The 27,999-nt window shown below is 36.1% G+C and overlaps 1 protein-coding gene across 9 annotated transcripts in view; it reads left to right on the forward strand.

Annotated features, from left to right (window-relative positions):
* LOC113235559 (TBC1 domain family member 24) overlaps positions 1 to 27,999 on the forward strand; it is a 191,146-nt gene that overhangs the window by 81,637 nt on the left and 81,510 nt on the right. For all 9 annotated transcript variants that reach the window (XM_026471309.1, XM_026471293.1, XM_026471300.1 and 6 more), the window contains exon 4: positions 16,692 to 16,896. In XM_026471309.1, coding sequence (XP_026327094.1) covers positions 16,692 to 16,896 — 205 coding nt within the window. The remainder of the gene's footprint in view (positions 1 to 16,691; positions 16,897 to 27,999) is intronic.

Consider the following 27,999-nt stretch of genomic DNA (forward strand, 5'->3'; position numbering starts at 1 on the left):
TGTGGATTTTGGGACCGGTTTCTCAGCTTGGATCCGTTTACAAACAATAGTGCATAATCAGATTTTCAACACAACATTATTTATTACCGTTGTTGACGTACCGAGTTTAATTATAATAACTTTTTCATAAAAAAGAAACCGACCCAAAATGACAATGCACCGGAGTTATCACGTATAACATACATAAAAAAACCAGTCGAATAGAGAACCTGCTCCTTTTTTGAAGTCGGTTAAAAGAAGTCATCATTTTGTTTTTAAAAGGTATTTGCGGTTGCAATATAATTTTATTCAAGTGACTACACAGTTTTGAATCACGATCCACAAAACAACATTGTTTTGTCATTAAAATATAATAATAATTTCAAGTATTTCTTTATACGTATTTTGTGAAAGCGCGCCATTATGACTTTGTTGTTGAAAAATCCCTTCGATCTGGCTGTCGCTCTTCTAACTAAGCTACGAAACGTGTCAAAAGCTGTTAACACTAAAAACGAAGCACTACAGCAGGCACACAGAGAAACTCGTAACAGTTACACCATTGAATTATTCCATTAATGGTATAAGAGGTACTAACCCGTCCCATTTATACCTGTAATGGTATCGATGGCACTAGTTTATCCTAGTTATACCATTGGATAATAAATAATGGTATAAATGGTACTTACCTGTCCCACTTATACACTCTTAATGGTATCACTGGTTGGAAGTCCAGTTAGATCGAAGGATTTTCTTCTTCAAGTTTGTTCTCATCTCATTGTGTCATCTTTGTATAAATTATAATAATGTGAAGTGTTGCTATTCTAGAATAGGTAACATGACTCTCTTATTAAAATAAAAACAAGAAAGAAATCAATTTCTTTCGTCTAAAAATAGAGTTCATGATTGTATTTGAATCGCCGTTTTATCATTCACCCCACTACCGGCAATGTTGTTCTAAACGTGTGGGCGGCCTTGACTGCGCGAAGGACGCCCGGTGCGCGAGCGCAGAGGCGTGGCTCTCACGCAATACACTAACCGACCGGTTCGAAAACATACACAACAACGTCGCAGTATACAACTGTGAAGGTAATTTTATTATTGCCGGTTAAAAGCGTACGGTTGCGAATTTTTTTGGCCTATCTCGTGATTAGTGGAGGCTTGTTCAGGTTGTTGAGTTAAAGCTGTCTGACTTTTTGAGTAATGGTAGCACTAATTTGGGATTATTATTTTAAATTAATGATAAGCACACACTCCGGCAAATTTAGCGGAACACTAAGTTGACTTCTACTAATACAGGCTTGTCAAGTGATTCGAGGTTGATTTTGCGTTCATTACAAATTTTACAAAATGCATAAATTGCATTTTCTTTAATTTCAGTATAGATTGAGTAAGTCAAAGTAAAAGTAAAAGGTGTTAAATTAATGGGTACTCTATATGTAATTGTCATTTATTTCGATATGAACGTTATTACTTTTTTCATTTTTTGTTGCTCTAAATGTTCCGGTGTGTGTATAAAGCTAATAGCAGTAGAGCTCCTTGTGAACGAGTTCCTCTAGGCGTTTTGAAGAGTAAGGGTCCTGGTGAAATTACAGATACATGGAATTTATCAACTTATGTCTCAGGGTGACGGGTGACGCCTTAGATCTTTGCGATTCAAAGCTCTTGAGTGGCACAGTAAAGCTTACCATCAGGCGCACGAGTTGTTCGTCCCGTCACTTGTATTATAAAAAAAAGAAAAAGGAAATGCTAGCGTTAGGATTAGATTTCTCAGTTCTACTCAGATTTAGGGTCGTATTCCAGAACTCTACTCAATGCTCAAGTCAGGATTTGAGTATGGTTTAAAGCACTTGAAATCATACTCAAGTCCCTACCATTAGGGTCGTATTTCCAGTGCTTGTGTTTCCAGTGCAATCCTGACTTGAGCATTGAGTAGAGTTCTGGAATACGACCCTTAGACTTGTGCTATTATTCTCGGTAATCACTTATACTTCTGCTATGACGTCAATGTTTCATTCATATGTATGGTTTTTATTTCGAACCATCTTCTTGCAACTGTATTGACTTAACAAAATGTACCACGTTACGTGAGTGTGAATATGGCGTCTCATAATGTTAGTTTTAGGGCTCCGTGATGTCACTGTCACTCTGTCGCTTGTCAGTGTGATCGTTAAAATTAAAACGGCCGTTTATTGGTGGTCATAGTCTAGCATGATCAATAAGATTTGTTTGTATTGGTGGTCATATTTATAATTAACATTTTTTATTTGTAAAATATAAGTGCGCATTTGACCTCCATCTCACCTGATGGAAAGTGACGATGAGGTCGACGATGGAGAATGCACACCTAAATAAGAATAAATAAATAAATAAATAAAATAACGCACACACTCAACATAGCCCCGCACTAGGGAAACCCTGTGTCGCGGGTGCCATGGTCACACACATAGACAACCATAAATTACACCCAAACTCACGAGAGAAATAATTGTAGGCCATACAACTATTTCTCTCGGCCCGGGAATCGAACCTGGGACCTCTGCGTGGCAGTCCGGCATGGTAACCGTTCGGCCACAGAGGCAGTTAAAGTATGACTATTCACTCTCGCCTTCAAACGACCCAAGTTTTAACGTTCAGGGAACAAGTTTGCAGGCGGGCAATTCCACTCCATAGCCGTTCGCCATATAAATGTGGAAGCGTAATGTTTCATGCGAATCTTTGGAATATTCACAACATACATAACCGGTGGAACCCAAGCCTACGCCTAGTCCCCCGTGATGGAAAGGGGAAGGCGGAATTAAATCGTGTAATTCCATCGCACGCCGTGATAACTCTCCTGTAAAATACCGATAAGCAGGCAACTTTGCGGCGGTGTTCAAGGCTCTGCAGCTTCGTCGTAGCCGCTTCACTAATAGCAGCCTGTAGACAAATGTGCTTGACTTAGTTAATAAAGTACAATCTCGCTCAAAATATGAAACAAAGATTATACTTAATTCATCAAAAAGAATTCGACGCAAATGTCTTTAATCTTTTACGTAACTGACTTGGCACAGTTGTGATTTTTCTTTTATTTGAATTATCGGTTTTTATGTTTTGCTCAAATTTTTTTGTTTTATTTTTTATTCGTAATAGTTCCGAATTCGGGAAATGACGTATTTCGGGCGTTAATGGAATTAACCAGATTTAAACACGACATTAATATCTCTGGTCGGGACAAATTCACTTTCATCAGCCCTTAGCAACTTGCCCGCTCACGTTCGCCTTATAAATCTGTCTCACCGAACTTCTTTCATATATCTCGTATACTATGAAGACCTGATGACTTAATCCATGTCATAAATGAAAGCAACAAATTGAATCTCGTTACTTAAAACTCATCATTAATTAAATAGAAAGAAACGTTCACGTTCCCCCAGTATATAAAGCACATGTTTACTATTTGGTCCGTGAAATTTATTTCTCCTTACTGGCGCAAAAACTTCCATACAACAAGACTTATTACACGTTTTGCTGCTAACAAAAAATACGCATTGCAAAGTAGTCTAAAAAACTACTTCATATTCAATTTACTTCCAGTTCAAGCGTACACAGAGTAAATATTAGATACGGTGAGTCGTCTGATGTTTATATAACGCAATGTAAACGATATATGGTTAATTTTTAGCTTCTTGTGAAAGAGTTTGTCCAAGGAAGTACTGCCACCTTACACACTTCAAAAGTGTCTGGGGATCAAGCACCTTTTTACCTATTACTGAAAGTAATTTCTAATTATTTTTGATAGATTTCTTTGGTCAATTTTATAATTTGAATCCCTAGACCTTGATCCATGGACACTGTAGATGCGTGTATTTCTGCCGCCATGTACTAATGTGAGCATTACTGCGTTATGGTTTCGAAGGGTAAGATTGCTGGTGAAATTATAGAGACTTTTTTAATTTATTTTTTATAATATCAAGTGCCGGAACGATGAAGTCGTGCGCCTGATGGTAAGCTACACGCTTGTCCATTGGCATGGCAACAGTTGCAGTGCCAATTAGAGCTTTAAATCACAAAGATCTGACTGGCACTGCCACTGCACCCGTCACCCTGAGACATAACACAGTAATGCTGACATTACTGCTTGACGACAGAAAAAGGTAAGGTAGCAGTACTTCCCTGGACGAACTCTTTCACAAGGAGCTCTAATGCTACGAACGGGACCTGGGACTTGTCAACTTACATTGTGATACAAGCCGTTTGTGGCCTCGAAAATTGTCTCAGGGCGCAGTGGCTGTGCCTATCAGAAGTTTTTGATGTTATTTAAAGCTCTGATTGGCACATATAGACAGGCTGTCGCTTACCACCAGGCGCACGACTTGTTCGTCCAAAAATTGATTCTTTCTTTCTAAACGACTTCGATGGCCCGACCGAACCAATTTTAAAATTTCTCGTCTGTGGTCGAACAATGTATTTTTCGTTATTGCATGAACACGAAAGTTTTTTATGACGGGCTCAAGCCGATTCTGTAGTAATAAGTGAGGTAAGTCCCTAAACATAATCCATATGGAAAAATAATTTATTCTGAAATTTACAATGAATGCTTAAGACACACAGTTTTGAGTGACGCCTTATAAAATGGCGTAAATCAGAATCTCGCTTAATGCCATCGCACTTAGTCCATAAACTCATTACTGTCTTGTGTAAAAGGTTTTTTATCTTAAGATCGTTATACGCTGTTTGCTGCGAACCTTGCAAAAAAATTAAAAGGCATTTCGGTTGCTTCGGTTTCCGTGATTGTTACAGACTGAAAATGAAACTGTTTGTTCTGATCTGAATCGTATTTGCTTTTTCAAATAAACCAAATGACGTGATTGAATGAGTGAATGATTATGACTTGACTCTTCTTTCACATGCAGGTTTCATCACAAATATCAGTTGATTCGATGTGTAGCTCAGCTGGTAAGAGCAGTGGCCCCGGTGTGGCAGCAGATGCTGTTGCGTTTTCAGTCAAATCGACGAAATTTTTCTTTGTGTTGCCCGTGTCTTTGTATCAAGAATAATAAACTAATCGAGTGTTTTTAAGAGCTCTCATGCCAAAAAAGTTTTGACGTTGGTTCCCCCCAAATTTGTGAAACAAATATATGCCTGAAGTTCGCGTGACATGCGACAGGAGATGTTGAATTTTGCACATTAAAAGTACCAAATTCGTTTTAGCGGAATAACTCTAAAACTAAAGGGATTAAAAAAAATCCATAGTGACAGTTGTCGATCATGCATAAATATAATTAATTATCTAATTTTTGTCCTAATAACCTGTAGCATTTCGAGGATAAATCGAAAAAATGTGAAAATTAGACATCATTCGAACTTGTCGCTTTGTCAATTCCGCGGCTCTCAAAACGGCAAATAAATTATGTTAATAGTTTGTTAATATATTGTAACCTCAAAAATAACATGTTACTATGATTCAACATACATAGCATCTTCTTTATTTTACGCTAATCGAAACATGCTGCAATATATCTTCCATGCCTTCGAATCTGTAGTCTGTAGTCTGTATAGACAGAAATGAAATACCGAGGTCTTTCGGGAATCGACCTCCGGATATGTTGTTTACTTTGAAAGTTCTTTCTTTTAAGCCTTTGATCATTAAATTCAATCTTTGTACAACAAAGTGATCAAAATTTAGTACTAAACAATAAACCTTTGGCATATATTTAGTAACGTCTAAAACTCGATTCTGAGACAGTTTTTATTGCCATTCTAAAGTTATTGCGACAGTAGAGTGGTATTCATAATTCTGATATTATCAAGCGATTCGTGAGCTCTTGTCGACATCTAATTATAGACACCTCAGCGCCTGTTTGATTTTTAAAACCGAGAATTGTTCGTTAGTCGTCTTCGTTTTTTTTATGATATCAAATGATGGGGCGAACAAGTCGTGCGCCTAGTGGTAAGCGCAGTGTCACTCGGATCAGGGAATTTCCTGCATTACGAATCACCCAGACCAGATCCACCCATATCCAGACCAGAACCAACTTAAAAATGTTCGTTTCCTAAATTAGCCCAAACCGGGAATCGAACCCGGAACCTCCTCATCAAGGGTCTATAGTACTGACCGCTGTACCGCCAAGAAGCGTAAGCATACCCCGTAATCTAAGCCTGACAACGCGCTGCAGCCCGAGCCCGATAGTACAAGTCTCGTTAAAATATATAGTTTTTATATACAAAAACCGATCTCAAAAATTCGTGGAACTACATCTATTTGCCAATTTTTGAAATCGGTTACTGGAACGTGCGCGATACCGGATTCATCCCCTAGTTTGCCACCCTTAGAGGTGAAATTCTTCAAATCACTAACGACCAATACTAAGGTGCCTTCTTTGGAACAAAAAAGAATCATCAAAATCGGTTCACAAATGCCGTAATAGAGTTATCGCGTAACATACATACAAAAAAATAAAGTCGAATTGAGAATCTCCTCCTTTTTTGAAGTCGGTTAAAAAGTATAACAGCTCAAAAAGTAGCCGTTGTCAATCAAAAAGAATTCTAACTTCATGCTAAGTTTCAAGGCAACTAAACATATATAAATATAAACATATATAAATTTTGTAACACGCTAGAAACAATAATGAATACACTATATTAAAAAGTTCAATCTACGAAATATACATATTTGGAGCGGAAAGGTTTCCAAACGATAGCTGTCCCGCTCACACTCCATAAATCGCGTTACGGCTAACAGAGATAGCAGCAGTGTTATCAAATAGAGCGATCGCGCTGCCTTTTAAAATAATCCTTTGCCTTCACCATGACGTGAGTTTACAGTGATTAGTCGGTGCGACTAGGGACGGTGTACAATTTACCATAGACTCATAATAAACTCTATAAAGTCATATTCTTCAAAATAAAATCAATTTTATTGTAAACAGCCGGACGTATGACTAAAGTGAATTCATTATCAGCTTGCCTAACATTTAACATACTTAATGTGTCTCTTTATAGAAGATCTTAGCTAATGTGTCACACATATCTTTTAAAGATCCGAAATAAGGATTAACTTTTTATTACCCTTTGTAAAGCACGTAGTATGTTTCGTTTTACAGCAATCATAAATCCCTTTTTAGAGAAGTTAGGCGTAATGGCCTAAACGAGAAATTACTCTTTTTAACATCATTATCTTCTTCTTTGATACGCGTTCCTAGAAAACGCTTTTACTTACCTGATTCTTGAAAGAGTTTTAACTGGTATTTATTACAGTACAAAATGTCTAAAACACTTACGTTATGAACTATTTTCTTCTTACTTTCGTAAACATGACAGATTGCTCACATTTTGCGTCTAATTTTGAATCTTGTGCGCATCCTGACGCGCTGGGAATTAGCCTGAACTCTGCTGTCTAGTTTTTCCTTTGAAAAATATTTTATTGCATAATTTCAGATAACGATTTCTTGAATATTCCGACACCTTTGTGACGGCAGAAACCTCTTGTGGGCAACATGAAGGTTGCTGCCGACCTCGTTGCCGTGTCATTACCATTATTGGGTCCTGCAAGTCTGTCCTTGAGTTCTTGCTAGTAGAGTCCTGAGTCCACACGCCCCACTCTTCTATACTGTACCCTCACTCTTCCACTTTTCTTTTAGTTATCCTTTTTGTTTGTAAACATTTTTCTTTGTGTTCTTATTTTTAGTTATCTATTATAATCAGTGTCGCAAATGTTTGAAGCATAAATGGAAACAAAGCCGTAGAATGAAGAAACTAAAGATTACAGATTATACATCCATTGTCCACGTGTCTTTGTCCAGTGTCTTATTCAAACAACGCTTTACCTTAATTGAATGTTCTATTTAAATTTCTCAGTGATGTCAGTTTGTCTGTGGTTTGTCTCTTTCCTCTTGCAAACAAATAGAATATACCAAGTAATAGAAATCGCAATGTTTCTGGAACAAATTGCAATCGTAACCGCATTGAATTGTAGCAAATCGGTTTTGTTTAAAGTTTCTATTACTTTATTTTTCACTGGAGAAAATTCATCTAAGAAATTGAAACCTGTGTCTGTACCATTTGTACCCGTTTATACGAGTAGTATAAATCATACATAACTAATATCCAAAATGTAAATAAAAAAACTGTTATGAAATGTCATTGCCGGTGTTGGACGAAATTGTAAAAGGAGGACATACTCATTTTCTATAATTGAATTCTCTATTACAAAATATTAACAATAAACAAAAACTTAAACAACAACACACAATAGTTTAACAAACGCACTACAGAGACAAGAAATAAATTCGAATTCGAAAATCTATTACAAGACTAAAATGCCGCACAAAAAATTATTTTGGTCCCGGTTGTACCATTTACGGTACCAGTGTCGTAAAATAATTTACGGCGTTAAACATAGTCATAGTTTATTATAAGTATTGTATTAATTGAAATTCAGTAAAATTATTTATACCGAAATGTGAACTGTTCTTAGTTTTGTCATATTACAGTTTGAAAATAGTTCTTTACGTTTATCGTCGTCAAATATGGGAAATAACCATTCAAAATGTACTGTTTTGCTCGGTTATCCCTTTTGTTTACATTTTGGACATACAACTATAATATATAATATAGTATTCCTTTGCCTACGGTATACCATGCTCATTGAAAATCATTTTAAGCACGTACCACAATTAAAAATGTCTTATTGTTATAAATCTTCAAAATTACTGGCAGCTAATGTCAATATATCAAGGTGGAACCTGTAAAACAGCATGTGTTGCTGAGAATTCATCCTTTTCGTTAACACTAGATTCTGCTGTGTACTGTACTTATAAAACATTTTGAAAAGTTGTTTGTTAATAAATATCTTTATTATTATTGTTTACATTAATCATAATATGACAATCATGTGGAAAGTTTCTTTAAAATTTCTTTATTTTTTTAAAGAACGCCTGTTGTGGAGACGACAATAGGTACATATGCTTTTTCTTGTCGCCAAATTCTAGTTACTTCATCTTTGAGTTCTGCGTATGCTGTTACATTACAGAAAAAACTGTAATTTTGAATTCATAACACAATTGTTAGAAAGTTCATGCTGATAGAACAAAACGAAATAGGTTCTTATAACAACACACCTAACAACAAAGATACATACCTGCATTTACTTTATTTCGATTCGTAAATGTGGTTAAAACCAGCCAAAAGGAATATATATATATAGCCACAAACGCAACAGTTGTATGTACATGAACCAAACTAGACTATAGTAGACAATAAATATTATATTTACATTATTATGTTTCCAAGGTCTGGTACCTAAATTAAGCAGAAGCTTGCAATATTGGATACCAGATCGCTCACCACGGATAACTGCTCTTTCTTCAATACGATATCGTAAGAAATACATATCTACTCAATCAATTATTTGTGGTGACATTTTTATGATCACGAGATTGATTACTTTCAACATCTCTAAGTAGATATTACTTGTGTAATATCAAGTTTATGGTTTTGACATAACGTGTTTTGATCTGATTCCTTTTTTTAAGTGACTTCAAAAAAAGGAGAAGGTTCTCAATTCGGCTGTATGTTTTTTTTTGTATGTATGTTACGCGATAACTCCGGTATTTGTGAACCGATTTTCATGATTCTTTTTTTGTTGGAAAGAGACCTCCATAGTGGTCCCATTTAATTTTGATGAAATGAAGATTCATTTTCATAAATAGCGCCTAAATTTCGGTAACCTATTATAAACTCGATTTTCTTTTTTCCAAATTTCATTAATCCGAAAACGGTTCGACTATTTTTTATTAGTGCGATGACATTTTGGTATAAATTTGTAACACTGTAATGTCTTACAGCAGAAGTATCGTTTGTTCGAAAACCTATTGTTAGAATAATTATTACACATACGTATACTTTAGGCCAAAGTTTGTTTGGTCAAATCATGTTTGTTATACTGTCTGTTTTCCATATAATTTATATTGCTGAAAATTCGTTTCGACAAAATTACTATTCTTAGATAAATTGTACCGCCATCTAATTTTACCATATAGCTTCAAAATTCTGGACTGTACTTTGCTGGTACACAGCAAGTCCACTTACGTAATTTTCGTCATACCATTGTGCTATGTTTTTGCTGTCATCTGAAATGTAATTTAAAAACAATGCTCTTGTGTATTCAATAAATAACTTATAACTGAATCGAGGATAGTACCAGAGCCAGTTTTTTGTGTGTTTGCAGACGGTACGACCCCCTCCAGCAGTTTTAGGTTAGGTTAGTATACGAAAATGCCGCTCGAGCCGAGTGACCATAGCGAGCGTGTCGCGGCAGCGGTCGACGAGTGCCAGAGCCGAATTTGTTTGCATTACCTAGACGGTACGATCTCCTCCTGTAGTGTTCGGTTAGGTTAGTATACTAAAAAGCCGCACCAGCCGAGCAAGCGAAGTAAGCGTGCTGCGGCAGCGGCTGACGAGTGCCAGAGCCGAATTTGTTTGCATTACCTAGACGGTACGACCCCCTCCTGTAGGTTTAGGTTAGGTTAGTATATGAAAAAGCCGCACGAGCCGAGCGAGCGTAGCGAGCGTGCCGCAGCAGCGGCTGGCGAGTGCCAGAGCCGACTTTGTTTTGCATTACCTAGACGGTACGACCCCCTCCTGTAGGTTTAGGTTAGGTTAGTATATGAAAAAGCAGCACGATCCAATCGAACGAAGCGAGTGACTACAACTCGATCAAATTAACTTCCATCTCGTTTACCATATTTTCTAAAGATGCGAGGTGCTTTGTTTGACGAGTTGTATTGTGCGACACGTTCTAATACTTTTCGTACCTGTAATAAGAAATAATATAACAAAAATGTGTCATGGATATCGCTTTTTTACAAAATAAAAATATTCAATTAGATACATTGGTCAAACGGTTTGTTGGGGAAATAAAAATCGGGAAAAGAATAACTTGTCAATATGTCAAAGTATTGTAACATTAAATGGTGTAATGAAAACAACCGTAACATGTTTTCGGACAAATGAAACAAAGTCTATTCAACAAAAGTCTAAAGGTTTTCGGAGAGACAAAATTCTATAAATCATGTTTCTAGCTTGTAAAGCCAGGAAAGAGGGTACCTCCAAAGTCGTCCCATTTAATTTTGAAGAAAATCATCCACCTCTAAGGGGGCTGTTCACGCATGAAGATTCATTTTTATAAATAGCGCCTAAATTTATTACAAGGAGCAATTGTTTTTGCTATTCTCCAATTCAAGGCGTTTTTCTCTCTCAATATACTTTGAGTAGTGAGAATCGATTTTTATTATCTCCTGTATCAAGTTTCGTATAGTGGCGACCTAGGGGATGAATCCGGGTTTGCGCACTTTCCGGTAACCGTTTTCAAAAAACTTGGCAAATAGATGTAATTGCACGTATTTTTGAGGTCGGTTTTTTTAGTACTCTGTACTGAGATTATTCTTAGTATACGAACGGCTATCAATTATCTGTGTTACCCTGTTTATGTGGAGCAAGCAACAAATCTACTTTTTGTATCATCAAAAAAATTGTTAACATTCAACCTCTCTAGAAAAGTAGTTTCAGTTATATAGAGCTCATTGTGAAAGAGTTCGTCCAGGGAAGTACTGCCATCTCACCTATTTCTCCCGCTAAGTGTTCATGTGAACATTTCTGCGCTCCGGTTTTGAAGGGTAAGAGTGCTGGTGAAATTGAAAGGTTCATTTTTAACCCCCGAGGCAAAAAGGAGGATATGACTCCGTATGTGGCATCGCACCTCCCTATGTCATCCCTATGCTATGTTTGATGAACATCTGTCCAGGTGTAAAATCATCAGCTCTTTTCTCGGTTAGTATAGGGATATCAGTCATAACATATTTGACTTGAATTTTGTTATTCTTTGATAATCTGATCACTTTACAGTAATTTAGTAACTTTGATATTTCTGCCGAAAAGTGTTCATGTGACCATTTCTGCGCTCCGGTTTTGAAGGGTAATAAGGGTGCTGGTGAAATTATAGGCACACGAGACTTGTCAATTTATGTCTCAGTGGCAGTGTCTCTCAGATCTTTGAGCAGCTATGTACAGGCGTGTCGCTTAACACCAGACGCACAACACATTCGTCCATATTAATATTGTTGACCTGATAAGATGACTCAGAAAGATCAACACGTCAATTCAAATCTTAATGAACCTTATCGTCAAACGAAAATATTGATCTAACTCATCCAATATATGTTTGCTCAGACCGACCGACGTCTTGATAAGTAAAAATATTTGATTTCTCAATTTACTAGGAACGGCTTGCTTAATTGAATTTGCAGTACATCGCGAAATCTCTACATTTTACTGATAATATTCAACTCGAACTTCGAACCTTTTATTTAGTTATGCATTGTTCTTTACAGAAAATTACGTTATGATAAAGATACAAAGGAAATATTGAGTGGTTTATGTGGCTACTTTTTGAAATCCACTTATTGATGACGATGCTACCTTTTATAAAGATAAAACTTGCAAAAAGATAATAATCAAAGATATAAAATTTGATAAACACAATGTAATACCCAATGATAACGGTCATGAAATTACATGACATTGTATGGTTGCTGTATCGTTCTTTTCAATATTATGTTATGATTCATTTTCAATTTTAATTACATTGCCAGTCTACCTAGAAAATGTCTGTATACATCTAACGTGTCGTGTCCCACGTCGGTTTCAACATTGTAAGTTTCCAATATTTCCAATTATATTATGAAACAAACCTTTATTGTTAGTTTTAATAATAGTATAACTCTGTACGAAGTTACTATTCTGTCGCGTATTTGATAGGTTTATAAGAGGACTGTGCAGCACCCAGACTGATGGTGGTTTAAGGGTGTGAAGGAAACAAGCAATGTAATATAGTAAGTGTTTAGAGAAAATAAATAAAACTAGTGAGTAATTCCAATCATCCTTGATTTTTCGATTTCTTCGTAATCCTAGCGAGTTTTTGTGTAAAAAAATGGTCATCTTTATTTAATCTAATCTAATGTTCGCTAATATTATTTGCCACGTTTGCCATTATTATGTCATTGTTGAGGCTGATGTCCGATATACGTGAAGATTATACCAAACCACCGAAAGATCCTGTTGAGAACTGTACAGACCTGAAGTGGACTATATTTGCTAAATTGAATAAAGCAACTTAAGCGAAATATATAATTTGTGTTAGAGACGGCCTTGCTGCCAAAGTGGATAATCACGAGTGTACCGCTGCGTAACAAATGTATACCGAATTCATATACGTAAGTGTTTACGGTATATATTTGCTGAACATGCTTTGGCCGGTTGGATTTTGTTGAAAAAAAAAAACGGAGGTACAGCAATTTTTTGGATTTAGATTTATCAGTGTTAATAACAATAGAAATAGAACTTGTATTTTTTAAATAATATTGAGATAGATATTAAAATGTAAAGCAAGAATAGAAGAATTCATCTAAACAATGGTGAGGTCCGGTACCATAATTTACAAAGTTTACTGAATAAAAACTTCAAGACAGTATTGACAAGCGTTTACCTATACTTTGAGAAAAAACCTAACAATCGACAGCCATTCAATGTCTCGACTAGACTGTGTGAATTTTCACTTCACTTGTCGCCTAATCGCTTGGAAATAATGAGCTATTTACCAATACATCGTATAATATTATTACTAGAGTTTTAGAGTAAATTCTGTCGTCTTGTTAGGTTAATTTTTAACCCTCGAGGAAAAAAATAGCATATGACTCCCTTCCTTCAGTTTGAAGCCTTTGTTTGTGTGTATGTCTGTGCCATCGTAACCATCGTGATCGCCATAACCATACCGGACTGCCACGCAGAGGTCCCAGGTTCGATTCCCGGGCCGGGAGAAATATCTGTATGGCCTACATTTATTTCCTTGTGAGTTTGGGCGTAATTTGTGATTGTCTATGTGTGTATCCATGGCACCCGCGACACAGGGTTTCCCTAGGGCGGGACTATGTTGAGTGTGTGCGTTATTATTATTATTATTATTATCGTACCTCCCAAACGGAAGGACTCATTTTAAAATGATTTTTTTTTTTCAATTGAAGGTTAATTCAATCGGTACGGTTCTTAGCTATATTTGATGAACATCTGTCTGTTCAGCTGTTTAAAGCTCTTTCAGCTCTTTTCCCAGTTAGTATAGGGATGTCAGTCATAATTTGGTAACTTTAATCCGATGCTGCAACCAGGAAAGTGCAGACTACCTAACGCTTTAACTACTTACTGTAGAACTATCGTGTTTGGGCTCATTAATATCATAATCATTAATATCATAAATAAATAAATAAATAAATAAATTAAATTGATCTCGACGACTTATTAGCTTACAGATGGTGACTTTTGGAGCACCTATTTTTAGATATCATTTTGTGTGATTGCTGTCTCGGCTTGTTAGTCAGGTTCATTTTAATTATAGAATAAACTATTACATGTCACATCATCATCGGCTTTTAAATGTTATTTATCCAAATTAAGGTGTTCCATATACTTTTTTTTTATATACGATGGAAATTGTCCACAGTCAACGATGTACGCGTCAATCCATACATGTATTTATTTATTTATTTCTTTCTCTTGTGAGTTTGGGTGTAATTTGTGATTGTCTATGTGTGCATCCATGGCACTCGCGACACAGGGTTTCCCTAGGGCGGGGCTATGTTGAGTGTGTACGTTATTATTATTATTATCTATTATGACATTTTCTACAACAAACGTATTATATAAATAACTGGCTATTGTGTTCTTCATTAGATACAATTTTTATAGCCAACTAGAGATGAATAGTTATTGATTACATACTAATATTTACCGTCATCTTGATCATAATTTCTTTGTTTTTATTGATTCTTTGGTTTTGTAAGACGTAAAGAATGGATTTCATTTACAATTCTTTGTACAAGTATTACACGTGTTAATATTTATGACACATTTTTTTCATGAAGTACGTTCCCCTCTTCTTCTTTTGCGGATATTTCTCTATTTCTTCTTAATTTTGCTTACTGTCTTAGCCTTTTTTGGATTTCTCTAGTATCGAGTTTTCAGCTTATCAATTTTAGGGGCATTTTTATGTGACACCTAGTGACGGGACGAACAAGTCGTGCGCCTTGTGGTAAGCGACACGCCTGTCCATTGCAGTTGCAGTGCCCCTCAGAGCTTTAAATCGCAAAAAGGGGGGCACTGCCACTGCGTCTGTCACCATGAGACATAAAAAGACAAGTCCCATGTGCCTGTAATTTAACCAGCACCCTTCAAAACCGGAACGTAGTAATGCTCACATTACTTACATTGCTTGGTGACAGAAATAGGTAAGGTGGCACGAGGACGAATTCTTTCACAATGAACTCTACTGCTACTAAAACTAGGCTTCTGCAGCTTCTGCTATTTAACGGTTATTGTCGTTGTACTATTTGAGAGAGTCCAATTAATACTTGTAAAGGTAGATAATTACATGTAACATGTTTTGGTGGTGTTGTCCACAGCAGATGTAATATCACGTAACAAGATACACAAGCACAGCAGAGATTTGTAAGGAGGATTACATAATGTGACACGGCTGTAGGAAATCGTGACAAATTCTTTGAACACGAGTCAATAATTTGTATGTCTTTTTAAAGAACAAAATGGTAAATTAAAAAGAACTAATTCCTAATAACTATTGGTCGGATAATCGGATGCCTTTTACTTACAATTCGATTTTGCAGAATTTGATGGTTGATGAAATTATTGAATTGGTAAATAAATGTTTTTTAAGGTTATTTGTTATTTGGTGTAATATTTAAATAAACGTTTGTTTATTTAATTTAAAATGAAAAATTTAAAAACTTCCAGAAAAATGTTCGTAGCTTCCATGATACTTTACCGAAACTATCATTAAATTTGACACTTCCAACTGTTCACAGACCTGCGATCCAATTATTCAAATCCTGGTCATTGTTATGCTTTTCCGGTATCCCGGGATTTAAAAGGTAAAATGTCCTTTAAGAAGTCACTTCCATGTTTAAATTTTTTTTAGGCAATTTAAAAAAAGGTGAAGTTAAAGTATAGAAACATCCTAATATCCGACCACTAATAACACATTATGATTTTTTTGTTTTATTGATTGTGTCCATTGTCACCATGACGTAATTGGTTGACGCAGGAGTTGCATACGTTCTGATATAATACGTAACAGAACTTTTGTGTACTTGCTCCAGAATTCACATCGCTAAACGGACAATATGATTGTTGGTAACAGCATCTGTCAGCGCATACGCAACAAAGTGTTTTAGTAGTGCGAATGAACGTTAGTCTCGCAAGGCCAACATTGATGTTTACATCGGTTTACTGCTTAGCACGTGTTGTAATATTAATTGTTAAGGTAATGAGTCGCCTAACTAAAGCAATATCTTTTTGCCGTCTTGCTATGTCCTCTGTTATAGATATTGAAAACCGTACCAACCTATTTAACCTAGTTTCTTAAATTATTGCTTATAGATGTGTTAACTGTAGGTAGAGTTTTATTTGTTTACTTAAATTGTATTTTATGTCCTTCACTGTAAAGATTATCTTTTGTCACAATTATGGTTTTTATTTTTGTATAGTATGTAGAATAACAAGTACGTTTATACCCTTAACAGATTCTTCTCCTAATTTGACCTATTTACATTCTCTTTTCCTTCGTAGTTTAGTAATGTGTGACTGAATGTCTTTTTCTTTGTCCTCAGGTGTTCGGCACAGTGGAATTGCCGGATAAGCCAATTATGCTGCCTCCGTTTGTGGAGGCAACACACTGCCTCGGCTACCACCTGACCCGCAAAGGGCGGGCCGTGGCTGACAGAGTCGTCTCAGTCCTGGGTTATGCCTGCCCGGACATCACATACAGCCCTAGTCTTTACCCCATCACAGCCGCTTTGCTGCACTTCATGCCTGGTGAGTGTATTATCATTTTCTTTTAACCTAGTTACAATAACAGCATTTAAGAAATTTTTTCATTCAAGTGTACAAGAGCAGATTTGCCTAAAAGGACTGTTAACTTTTAAATAACAATTTTAAATAATTTAACTCACATCAGTTAATTTATTCATGATTTCGCTTGTAAAAACTTCTGTTGGAGGAGAAATTCCGAGATTTAAGATTTGTTTTATTTAGCTCGATCGCCTAGGGAAATTATTTGCGATCTCAAAAATGACATTATACAGGTAATCTTCCTACAGTAAAACTACGTCACAAATACAGCGCTTTTATAATTTCATAATTTAGTCAACGTTCAAAATTAGAAATTCTACCTTCATTACACTTTCCGTTTTATGTAACTCCGGTGTCCATTAGAAATTGTAATCTAATCCCTGAAAAGGTCTCGTCCTCAGATAACATTGCTTGCCATTAGCACCTTTGTTTATACATAATTACAGTGTACGTTGCCAAGTAAATTGATTTTTGAATAATTTAATCCTCATATATCTAGTACGATCTTTCCAAATCGTATTATCGTAAACGCTCGTTGAAGTTTGTCTTGGAAATTGACAAACTTAATTTATTAGCGTTGTCTTATCTTTTACACGATATTCAAGCTATTTTTTAATTTCCCCATGATTTAACGTCAATCTTATTTCTGCTGTGATAGAATCTGTCAATATTGGAACTGAAAGTTTGCTAATTAGCAATCTGTACTTAAAGAGTTATGTGACGTTGTGGTAATTAATTCGTGTAACAACATCCAGAACTGTATTAGAAACCGTTTGAAGTCAGGTAAGTGTTGATTTTAGTTCAAAATAATTATGTATTTTATTATCTCAAGGACCTTCAACACTTGTATGGGTTTGCCAAGTATTTTGTTGTATTTTTAAAGCGTACTTTCCGTCGTATATCGTCACGTTTATTATGAATGAAAAGAAAGTTACTTACTAAAAGCCATTCAGAGTTGTAGGTTTGGTGTTGTGATGCAAATTACACTTTTACTTCAAAATTGTAAGTTACTTCTATTAGTCTGTGACCTGTGAAATTAAATTATACAATGTCTATACCAAGTCTCGTTTTCGCCATTAGCGTTTCACTTATTTTATTAATGACACTATTAGACCGTTTATTTTTAAACATCAATTAATTTCCCTCATTAAACCCGTCCATGGTCCTGACACTCCGAATGGAAGTTGTTAATTTTATAGCCGCGGTTGGCTCGCTTTATTATAATGCTTTTACTCTCCCACGCTTTAGTGATTATCGTAACCGTCATCGAGACTAAAAACTCATAAACGATCGATATATCGTTTCATAATCCGAGTTTATTGCTTTTTTCTTTGTTTACGCAATGTATATTTGAATCCAAGATTAATTGTTGACAATACAGCATATTTCATTCGTGTTATTGTTTACGGTAACTGTTTCGATAAGCGTGCGTAGTGTGTTCTTGGTTTACTTTCGTTAAGTGCCTGTAAGGTCACAAAAGGACAAGTCACGACTATTATTGTAATAAAAATCTAGTCAATTCATAACTATCAAAGGCAATTTATTTCTGCAGTCAGGTAACAACCGGTTAAATAAAACATCCTTCCAATTCCCGAGCTGAGGCGTCACGAAAATTTACTGTCGCTCTCGCCTTAATTCAGTAATGAGTGCGGGGGGGCGATAATTGAACCCGGCAATAGGCAAATTGCCGGAGCTGTCTCTCCCGGCCATATCTGCTGCCACCACTTCTGCTTCATAGTCCAATTTAGAATCTTCAACTACATCATAAGGCTCACTATTCTTTGTCCCTGTATGTCATCTGACAACAATGTTATCATAATCTAAATTGTGCTCTATGACGTGGTTAGTAAGCTCGTTATACAATGATGAAGTGCGTTCGCACGACGGCTCGTCTACGCGCGACGCAGATTTGCATCGAGTCCGTCGCGCTGTCAATTCTGTTCGTCTCACTTCCTCAGCCGCAAGTTTACATATAATTGCTTGGAATGCGACCAGATACGAATTCGATCAATATTGGTGCCGGTTATTTTCGTATACGCTGCAGAATCATCAATCTCAATAAAGGTTTCAACTGTTTTAAGTTTCACGTCTTCAGTTTTGTATTCAACTATGTTTGTAGAAAATTGGAGTGCAGATACATAGTTACCTTTGCACACGGACGTTTCATTTGTTAGTTGGGGACGTCACTTGACACGTGAGATGGCGGGTCAAGAGGGCGACAGTGTCAATTTGGCCGCCGGATGACTAAGTGACAATTTCCTCCAACGTCCTCTACAATGCCCTATGTTACACAAAAGCATATTTTAATGTCATAACCAAAAATGTACCAAACCATGGCTTTTTATTGTTAATTTCTGTTATCGCACCATCGCAACCTACAGTGTCATTATGACAGTTGTTCGACACGACTACTATTACCGATACGCGGTACATCGTAAACAATGCATTAATTAATATCACGAGACAAAAGAACACAGGTGTTTAACAATGTAGTTTCAGAGGAACTGGATTGTTTTGTGTGTGGAGTCACCAGGGAACATGTTATCTTGATAGATTACTCTATCCGGAGCAATGCTAGGCTCGCGTTACTCGTTTATTAGTCCGTGCGGTGTAGTAGTTGGGTATTTCTACGCCCCTATATGGTATATTTGCGCCCCGGTTTAACCTCCCTAAATTGCTACACGAGGTTATATCTCGCATATCGCATATTTATGTTGAACATCATTATGCATTTGTTGACAGGAAAATTAATTATCGAATTCATTATTATGTAGTTTTCTCGTAAATAAATAAATGCTTCAGTCGATTTAGACTAGACTAATTTCTTGGCAGATATCACGTTCAAAACATTTTAATTGGCAGTTGTGTTCACTATCTTTACATTTATCTGCCCAGTATTGTTTATGTTTATAATTGTTTTGTGTAGTCTATTGTCTTTGCCTATTACGTTGGAATAAAGCGTTACACGTATTGCCCTACAATATACTTTATAATTTACTTATATTGTCAAACGCGTGTACGTCATTTTTATCTTTATTTGTTACACAACTTTCGGCAAATAAAAGCTTGTCAGAACATGTGTCGTTTAGGAAAGGACAGTGTTAATATGTTACTTAAATTACTTGTTAATAAAGCAATATAGTACGTATTATGTCTATATAGTAGCAGCACTCACCTTGTGAAAGAGTTCATCTGCGGCCTTGCGGTGATATGAGCATTACTGCGTTACAGTTTTGAAGCTTCAGGGTGCTAGTAAAACTATAGGCGCATGTGACTTGCAAACTTTGCCTTAGGGGACGTGCGCAGCGGCAGAGCCTCTCACATCTTGGCGATTGAAAACTTTGAGTGGCACTGCAATTGTTTTATGGATAGGCGTGTAGCTTACCATCGGGCCCAAGACTTGTTCGTACCGTCACTTTTTACAATTAATCTTCGAGCAATTAATTTTCCGTGTAGTACGAACAACGGCACAGCAGACTACACATTTTTGTTCGAAAATCGCCTCCAGTGCAACGGAACAAGATACGTCAATGTGTAGCTTGATGTGCTGGCGTGTGTACTATAATAGAGGGCTGTAGCTCAGATGCGGTGCGAGAGGTACTTTTAATAATATAAAACCTGGATCATCTTAAAACTTTGGTTTATTTTACCATTTTCATGTTTAGGGTTACAAATCAATAATCTTACTATGATATGTCAAGATCCTCCCTTATTTTCTTAGCGTTCCAAATACAAACTATAATCATTACCTATGTTCAGCCAGCAATTCTACTCATAGAGTACAGCCTAGTCTACATCCCTCTTCCTCACAGCTGAAGGGGTGAACATCCCTAGCTGATGGTCTACCTATGATAGGCAACTTACATCTGCGATCAGCCTTTACTACAGGCTAGCCACACACTGCTCGGAAGTCACTAACTTACCAACAAGTAAACCACCGAGGAGGCTATGGCTTTGGTCTGCCAAAAACCTATCCAAAAAGACAGACCATGACCACATCCTAAACAAACAAATCAAAAAAAAAATATAATTACTCGCTATCCTAGCTAAATAGGGAACCTGACTAAACCCTAACACTTTATTTCATCGACCCTAAACTGGCTGAACGACCCTATCAAACTTCTAAACATTGCTACAAAACTATTTCCCTAAACTCCCTAAACCTAAGCTATTTCCAACGCGCATGCTGCCACCACGACGACACAGGCTTGAACATCCATCGGACGATCACTGGGTTACATCACTATTGATCTCCCAGCTGCCTTAGTCCTCATTTTGCAGCTATCACGTTCCATCAGCTTCACTTGCTATCTTTAACCAAACAAAAACCAACCCACATATAACGCCAACAACATATTCTAACTACATATCCTAAGACACATATGGGATGGGGATATATCCCATATGAAAGACGTCTAATTAATTAAATAAATATATTTTCCCAGAATGCAGACAGTCCTTGATCAACTGGAGGGATGAGCAGGAACTATTCGCACATACAGGACAATATATCTATCAAATTTAAAAAAATAAACAAGAACAAATAAGTTTTATCTGTTTGATGGTGTATCTTCTCCTCCCTTCCTTCCAAGTCTGCATGTACAGGAAAATATTAATTTTTCTCCAAATATTCCTCGTAACGTCAATGTGGTTCCACATGAAAAGAAAACATAAACGATTAATTAACCTAATAGAAAACAAGAAAACATTAAATTATCTCCTAAAGAACTTTTTCATCCTATTCACATGGACTAGATCCTGCCTACCCAATCTATTCCTATTTACACCCACTTTTCTTATAATATAATTAACCCTACTTAATCGACCTATTACTCTATATGGCCCTTTAAATAATCTAGCTAATTTCATACTCCTATTAGAAATTCTCCTAGGACAATATAACATTATCAAGTCCCCTGGCTGATACACAACTGCGCCTCCACCATTACGCCAAAGAAATGTAGGTACCTACATTTCTTTGGCGTACATAAAACTTGTAAACCGAACTTTTATAGTACCTTGAAATATTTTGCGCCCCACACCCGATTACATTACAGTGTTTTTCACAGATGTGCGTTCAAATCATTCAAATTATCAAACATTGTTTTTTTTTTGTTCATGTTATTATTTTTAAACGCAGCCGTGATACCGATACTGCTCCGTTATCACCAATCGAACTGAATCTTTGTTTTTTGATGTTTGATGACATTGGCGAAAGAGCATCTCAAGGTATTATTATTTTTTTTATTAATCTTGAGTTTGTTCACGTGAATTTCTTATCTCTCAATGTGATGATTGTTTATTTTTTAATTATCGGATCCTATTATGTATTATATTTCTGTTAAATATTATTTTCTTAATTAGCTTTTGACCTTGGCGTAATAATATGATAAAGGCGGTTATGAGTATCATCTTTTTTGACAACCTTTGTCGCCTGGCGGTGTGCATTATGTGCGTTGGATGAGGAGGTCCCGGGGTCGATTCCTGGCGAGACCAATTAATAATATACAATTTTCTAAATTGGTTGTAGCTGTTTTTTCTTTCAAATTTCCTAGTTTGATGCCATGTAATTGTAGTAGTTGTTTGCCACATTATTATCATTGGAGGAGGTTCTCAATCTGATTCAATGTTTTTTTTATGTATGTTACGCGATAACTCCGGCAACTTTTGTGAACCGATTTTGTTGATTCTTTTTTTGTTGGAAATAGTGTACCTCAGAAGTAGTCCCACTTAAGTTTGAAGAAAATATTTCACCTTTAAGGGTAGCAAACTAGGGGATGAATGACTTTTGAGGTCGGTTTTTTTAATACCTACTCTGTACTGAGTTTATATATTATATAATCTATAAACTATTTCATTCCTACTTAAAAGTTTTTACATCTGTTTTGGTTTTGCACAAATCGCACCCTTAATGGCTAATAAAATCACAAATTTGACAACATTGTATTTAATAATTATACAAAGATCAAACACTCAGAGAAAAAAATCATTCGATCCGGCCGGATTTGAACCGGCGTCTTCTAGCATACCGTGCCAGCCGCTATACTAACTAAGCCAACTAAATCAAATTCAAAGACACGACAACAAACACATAGAAAAATTCGTGAGGTCCGCGGGTTCGTTCCGTTGCTTAGTTGGTATAGCGTCTGGCACGGTATGCTTGAAGACGTTGGTTCGAATCCGGCCGGATCGAAGGATTTTTTCTGAGTGTTCGATCTTTGTATTAATATAATAAAATAAAAAATCTAAATATTGTATTTGATATGAAAAATGATGTATTAGTTTCATTTCGTATTTTGTCAGTTTCCAAAAAAAAAATTATTTATTAATTTTAAATTTCGCACTATATTATTGTAAGTGCAACATGAAAGACGATATGAGCCAATCTCGAAGAAATAGCCTAACCCTTTTGCTTGAGCTATGTTTCAGAAAATGCTTATCACGTCGATTGTTACTATACAAGATTAAATGATAATGATCGAACATTGTTAAAAAAAAACACATTTTAAGTCTTGTGATGAATGTAAACAGTAAAATCGACATAAACTAGGCACAGTTAGTGGTTGGCGCGTCGCCAGCCGCTCGTATTGATCTAGAATCTGTGCTACCGTTACGGATCCGAGCCTACTTGTTACCATAATGATGCTACATGCTACAGATAAGCTCATAGATACTCGATAGGTATTTTCCAATTTTATTAGTTAAATCGGCAACTTTAAACTAAAAATGAACGTAGAAAATAATGAGAAATGTCTTCTTGTGTATTTATATATTACAGCTCTACTGTATGTATAGATACACGTATAGATATATATGTAATATAGCAGTAAGGAGCGACGTAGAGTTGTTAAAATAAAATATGAATTAATTATTGTTTCGAATTCCGGATTTCCGGAAATGGTTTTAATGCATCGTGCGACAAAACTACGACTGACTTTTTACCAAAACAGAGAATAAAAAATTTACGAGAATGGTCACTCTCCGCTTCTCCGTAGGTTTCGATATTTCATAATCACGGAACGGCAACATTTGCCAGTAGAACTTTTGAAAATTTCATTTACGAGGGGAATTTTAACACATTATAGTTTGCATGAGAATGGTTGAGATCGCGATCTAAACATATTTTATTTAAATTCAAAAATACTCTTTGACAGATGTTCACAATTTCGAACCACTAGTAGAAATGTCGTATCTTAAAAGGAAAATGTTCACACTAGATTATTGTAATACAATAGAATAGAATTTATTTCGGACCATGATCCATAATAATGTTAGTAATACAGTAAATTTTACTTACGTGCTATGGTTAGTACAATACAAAATTACTTAATTTTAGTGAGAAGTGAGTCTAGACCACTACCCTACGCACGTGTAGTTGCACCCAATGTAGTTGGTAGGGGCAGTCCATCCTATTGGCAACAACGGTTAGGATGCTATTAGCGCTGCCGCGTACACGCATCATAAGTGAGGCAGCCTTCTTGCGCATAATGGCTTGAAAGCCATCTGTGTGCGCCTCCGTGAACATGCCGGATGCACTACAGTGTCGCGGCAGCCCCATCAGCATCCTAAAAGCAATACTTTTTATTAAAAAAGATACTGCTGGACGCTTAAACAACACGAAAAAGTGCCATTTTTGACGGCTTTACCCATGTATGGATATTTATCTTCACAAATCGAATAAAGAGAGGAATTTCTTTCATCCGGAAATCCTGAATTCGAAAAAGGTAATCAATCCACACTCAATGCTTTGGTTTTGACTTTGCTGTCGGGATATCGTTATGGTCAGAATCAATAGGCAATTTTAGGCCAGTTTATACCATACTCTGAAAGCCTTTAATTCGCTATTATATCTTAAATATCTTTAGTAAAAAGGTCTATTTGATCTTTATTATCATTTCAAACAAAAGTGCAAGGAATCACTTATTGTGCAACAGAAGTCGTCACGTTGCTTGTCGGTGGAATGGTAGTCCGTTGTTGTCTGGTAACAGTCATTTGCACCCTTAGTCGTCCTGACTAGCTTTGGTTGTTTTTGCTTGATGTGTGTATTGTTATCACTCGTAACCAGGAAATAAATGGTTAGATTTTAGTTACATTTAATTTAGACTAACGATGTTTGTTTTATTGTAGACCTTTTGTTCAAAACTATGTTCCGATAATGTCTGACAGAGAACACAGGCGGAGACTGAACAACAGCACTATGCTGAGGCTTCGTCTTTTTGATATGATGATATTTTGAACTATGAGTGATATAGTTCATAATTTATTAGTACATAATATATGGTGAGTTTCTATATATATGAGTGTGTTTGATGAATAAAGTCCTATTTCGTTTAAATTTATTTTTATATTAAAGATATTCAGGATATAATGGCTAATCAATACATAAAAACTGAATAAGTCTTATTTAGGCCAATGTGTACCATTCTCTTTGAACCTTCGAAGGCTGCTATTATTTCGATTTTGCGACCTGATATCTTTAGTAGCAGTAGAGCTCCTTGTGAAAGAGTTCGTCTAAGGTAGTACTGCCACCTTACCTATTTCTACCTCCTAGCAGTAATATGAACTGTGTTCCGGTTTTGAAGGGTAAATTTACTGGCACATGGGACTTGTCAACTTATGTCTCATGGTGACGGGCATAGCAGCAGTGCCCCTCGGATCTTTACGATTTAAATCTCTGGGTGGCACGGCAGCTGTTATGGACAGGCGTGTAGCTTACTATCAGGCGCACGACTTTTTCGTCCCGTCACTTGACATTATAAAAAAAAGTTCCGGTCACAATGCATAGGCATTTTTAGGCATTTTTTTAATTCCACGTTGCATACATGAATAACTTTAAGGTCCCGGTAAAAAAGCCTTGTTGTAGCCAACATGTACTATCCTCGTTTATTCTTTATTAATGCTTTCTGGTCAGAGTGAATAGGATTTTTTGGGCTAACGTCGTCGTTGTCGTTATATTTTTGCGTACAAATAACAGGAAACTTTGGCATATGCTGAGTCAGCGCCCTTTCACTGCTGTGACAAAAATGTCATGTTTTTACTTTTGTGTTTAATCTGTATACACGGTTGAATACGACTTTTAACTCGATGTTACATCATGAATATGTTAAGGTTAAAGTGAATAGGCATCTTTAGACCAACGTGTATAAATAATCGGGATCACTAAAGAAAGAAAGAAACGTTTATTCCGCTTAAGAGAATTCAAGCTAAACAGATAATTCACCTTAATGATTACATATAAGCTGAAGCGGACGACTAGACCAACGTGTATAGATCACTACGTTACCTATTACGTATAGAAAAGACTTTCGTTGTAGAATTTGCATAACCGATCGGAAAAGGACAAAGTACAGTATTTTCATATTCAATTAAGACAAAAAGCTTCCACTCGGTTTGTCCGTGATTCTATCCCACTTGAACAAAGATCGAAAAGACTACAAAAGACTTGAATATAATAAAATAATATATGAAACGATATTCGATGGACACGCTGTTGCTTTTGTGGTTGCTAAAAGCGATTTATGGAATCGAAAATTAAAGAGACCTAATTTTTTAAATATTATTTTATCATCAATTACTTGAAAAGTGTCGTTATGTACTTCAAATGATTTTCAGTTAATTTTGTTGTCATTTCTATTACAAATACACATTCAATTATTTTTAAAGCTAGGTTGCTTAGGTTAGGTTACACTTTATAATAGATTTAACTTTTTCAGCAAATCTATCAAACAAATGTATTTAGTTACCGATGATATCGGCATCAGTGCTGGTCTATAAGAGAAGCTAAAGTTATTATTTCCATTTATTTCCACAATTTCGTATGCACGATTTGTAATTTTCGAGTTTCCCAATTACCTGGTTTGAAACTAAGGAATTCCCTGCCCTGTGAGTACCAGATCAACGAAATTAACTTCCGGGGTACTACTCGCAACACCCCAACCAGAAGCAATATTTAAAAGTTCATTTCTCAAATTACTACCGGGAATCAAACTGAGACCTCCTCATCTAGCGCCCACAATGTAACCACTGGGCCATCACCAAGCAAATATGCCTCACTGTCTTACCTAATAAACTTTCCATTAACATGATGCCATGTTCTAAATTAAAATCTTATATTTTGTTGTCAATAAAACATTACATAATTGAAACGAAATCTGGATTAATAAAGCGGGGACTATTGTCTAGTTTCAATCTCAAAACAATCAGATTTTTGAATACAAATTAGCAGTAATTTCAAAACTAATATCAAACTAATCATATAGCAGAGTTGTTCACGAAACTTTCGTGAACCAGGCACCAAACGTTCCTAGACTTTGTGAAACAAAAACATTGTTCCATTACGAGCTATAAATGTGAACTCTACCAAAGCCAAGTTTAAAGCGAAACTTCCTCTCCCAAGTTTTGTACTAAACTTCACAAGTAATGGGCAAGTAAGAATTTACGACTCTACTTTTAACAAGTTTTGGACTTTATAGGGCAGATTTTGTTACAAAATGTCGCGTGTATTGCGTATCTTTGTAGAATAATTACTCTTTGAAATCATCATTAAGTTTCTTCTGAGACTACTACAGACTCCAGAGGCGATGAGTGGATATTTGAAAACAGTTAGCCTACATGGTAACTACTGAAATGAAGCATCGATATGGCGAGCGGCTAGAGAGTGGAATTCCCTTCTTGCGGATTCCCCGTACGCTATAACTTCGACCTTTTCAAGGCGAGAGTAAATAGGCATTACTTAGGTGTGCATCCTACATCGTCGACCTCATTATCACTTTCCATCAGGTGGTAAGGAGGTCAAATGCGCACTTATTTTTATAAAAAAAAATGCGGAATATTTGAGGTTCGTTACGCACTCCTGCAATATAAAACCTAAGGGGAACGGCGTCTAGACATCTAATAAGTCTCAACAGTTTTGTAAGAAGTATTATACAAGGGAAGATCGAAGAAAAGTAAATTAGATGAATACTGTAACTATATAGATCAGATAAGGGAAAATTTTATTAAGGTCGTGTCGCTGAACAGATGTTTGGCGATTACTCCACCGACAAGAACCCAGCAGTTAAAAAAAAG

This window comes from Hyposmocoma kahamanoa, unplaced genomic scaffold, assembly GCF_003589595.1.
Source record: "Hyposmocoma kahamanoa isolate Upper Pololo Valley unplaced genomic scaffold, ASM358959v1 102, whole genome shotgun sequence".
In the NCBI taxonomy this organism is placed as follows: domain Eukaryota; kingdom Metazoa; phylum Arthropoda; class Insecta; order Lepidoptera; family Cosmopterigidae; genus Hyposmocoma; species Hyposmocoma kahamanoa.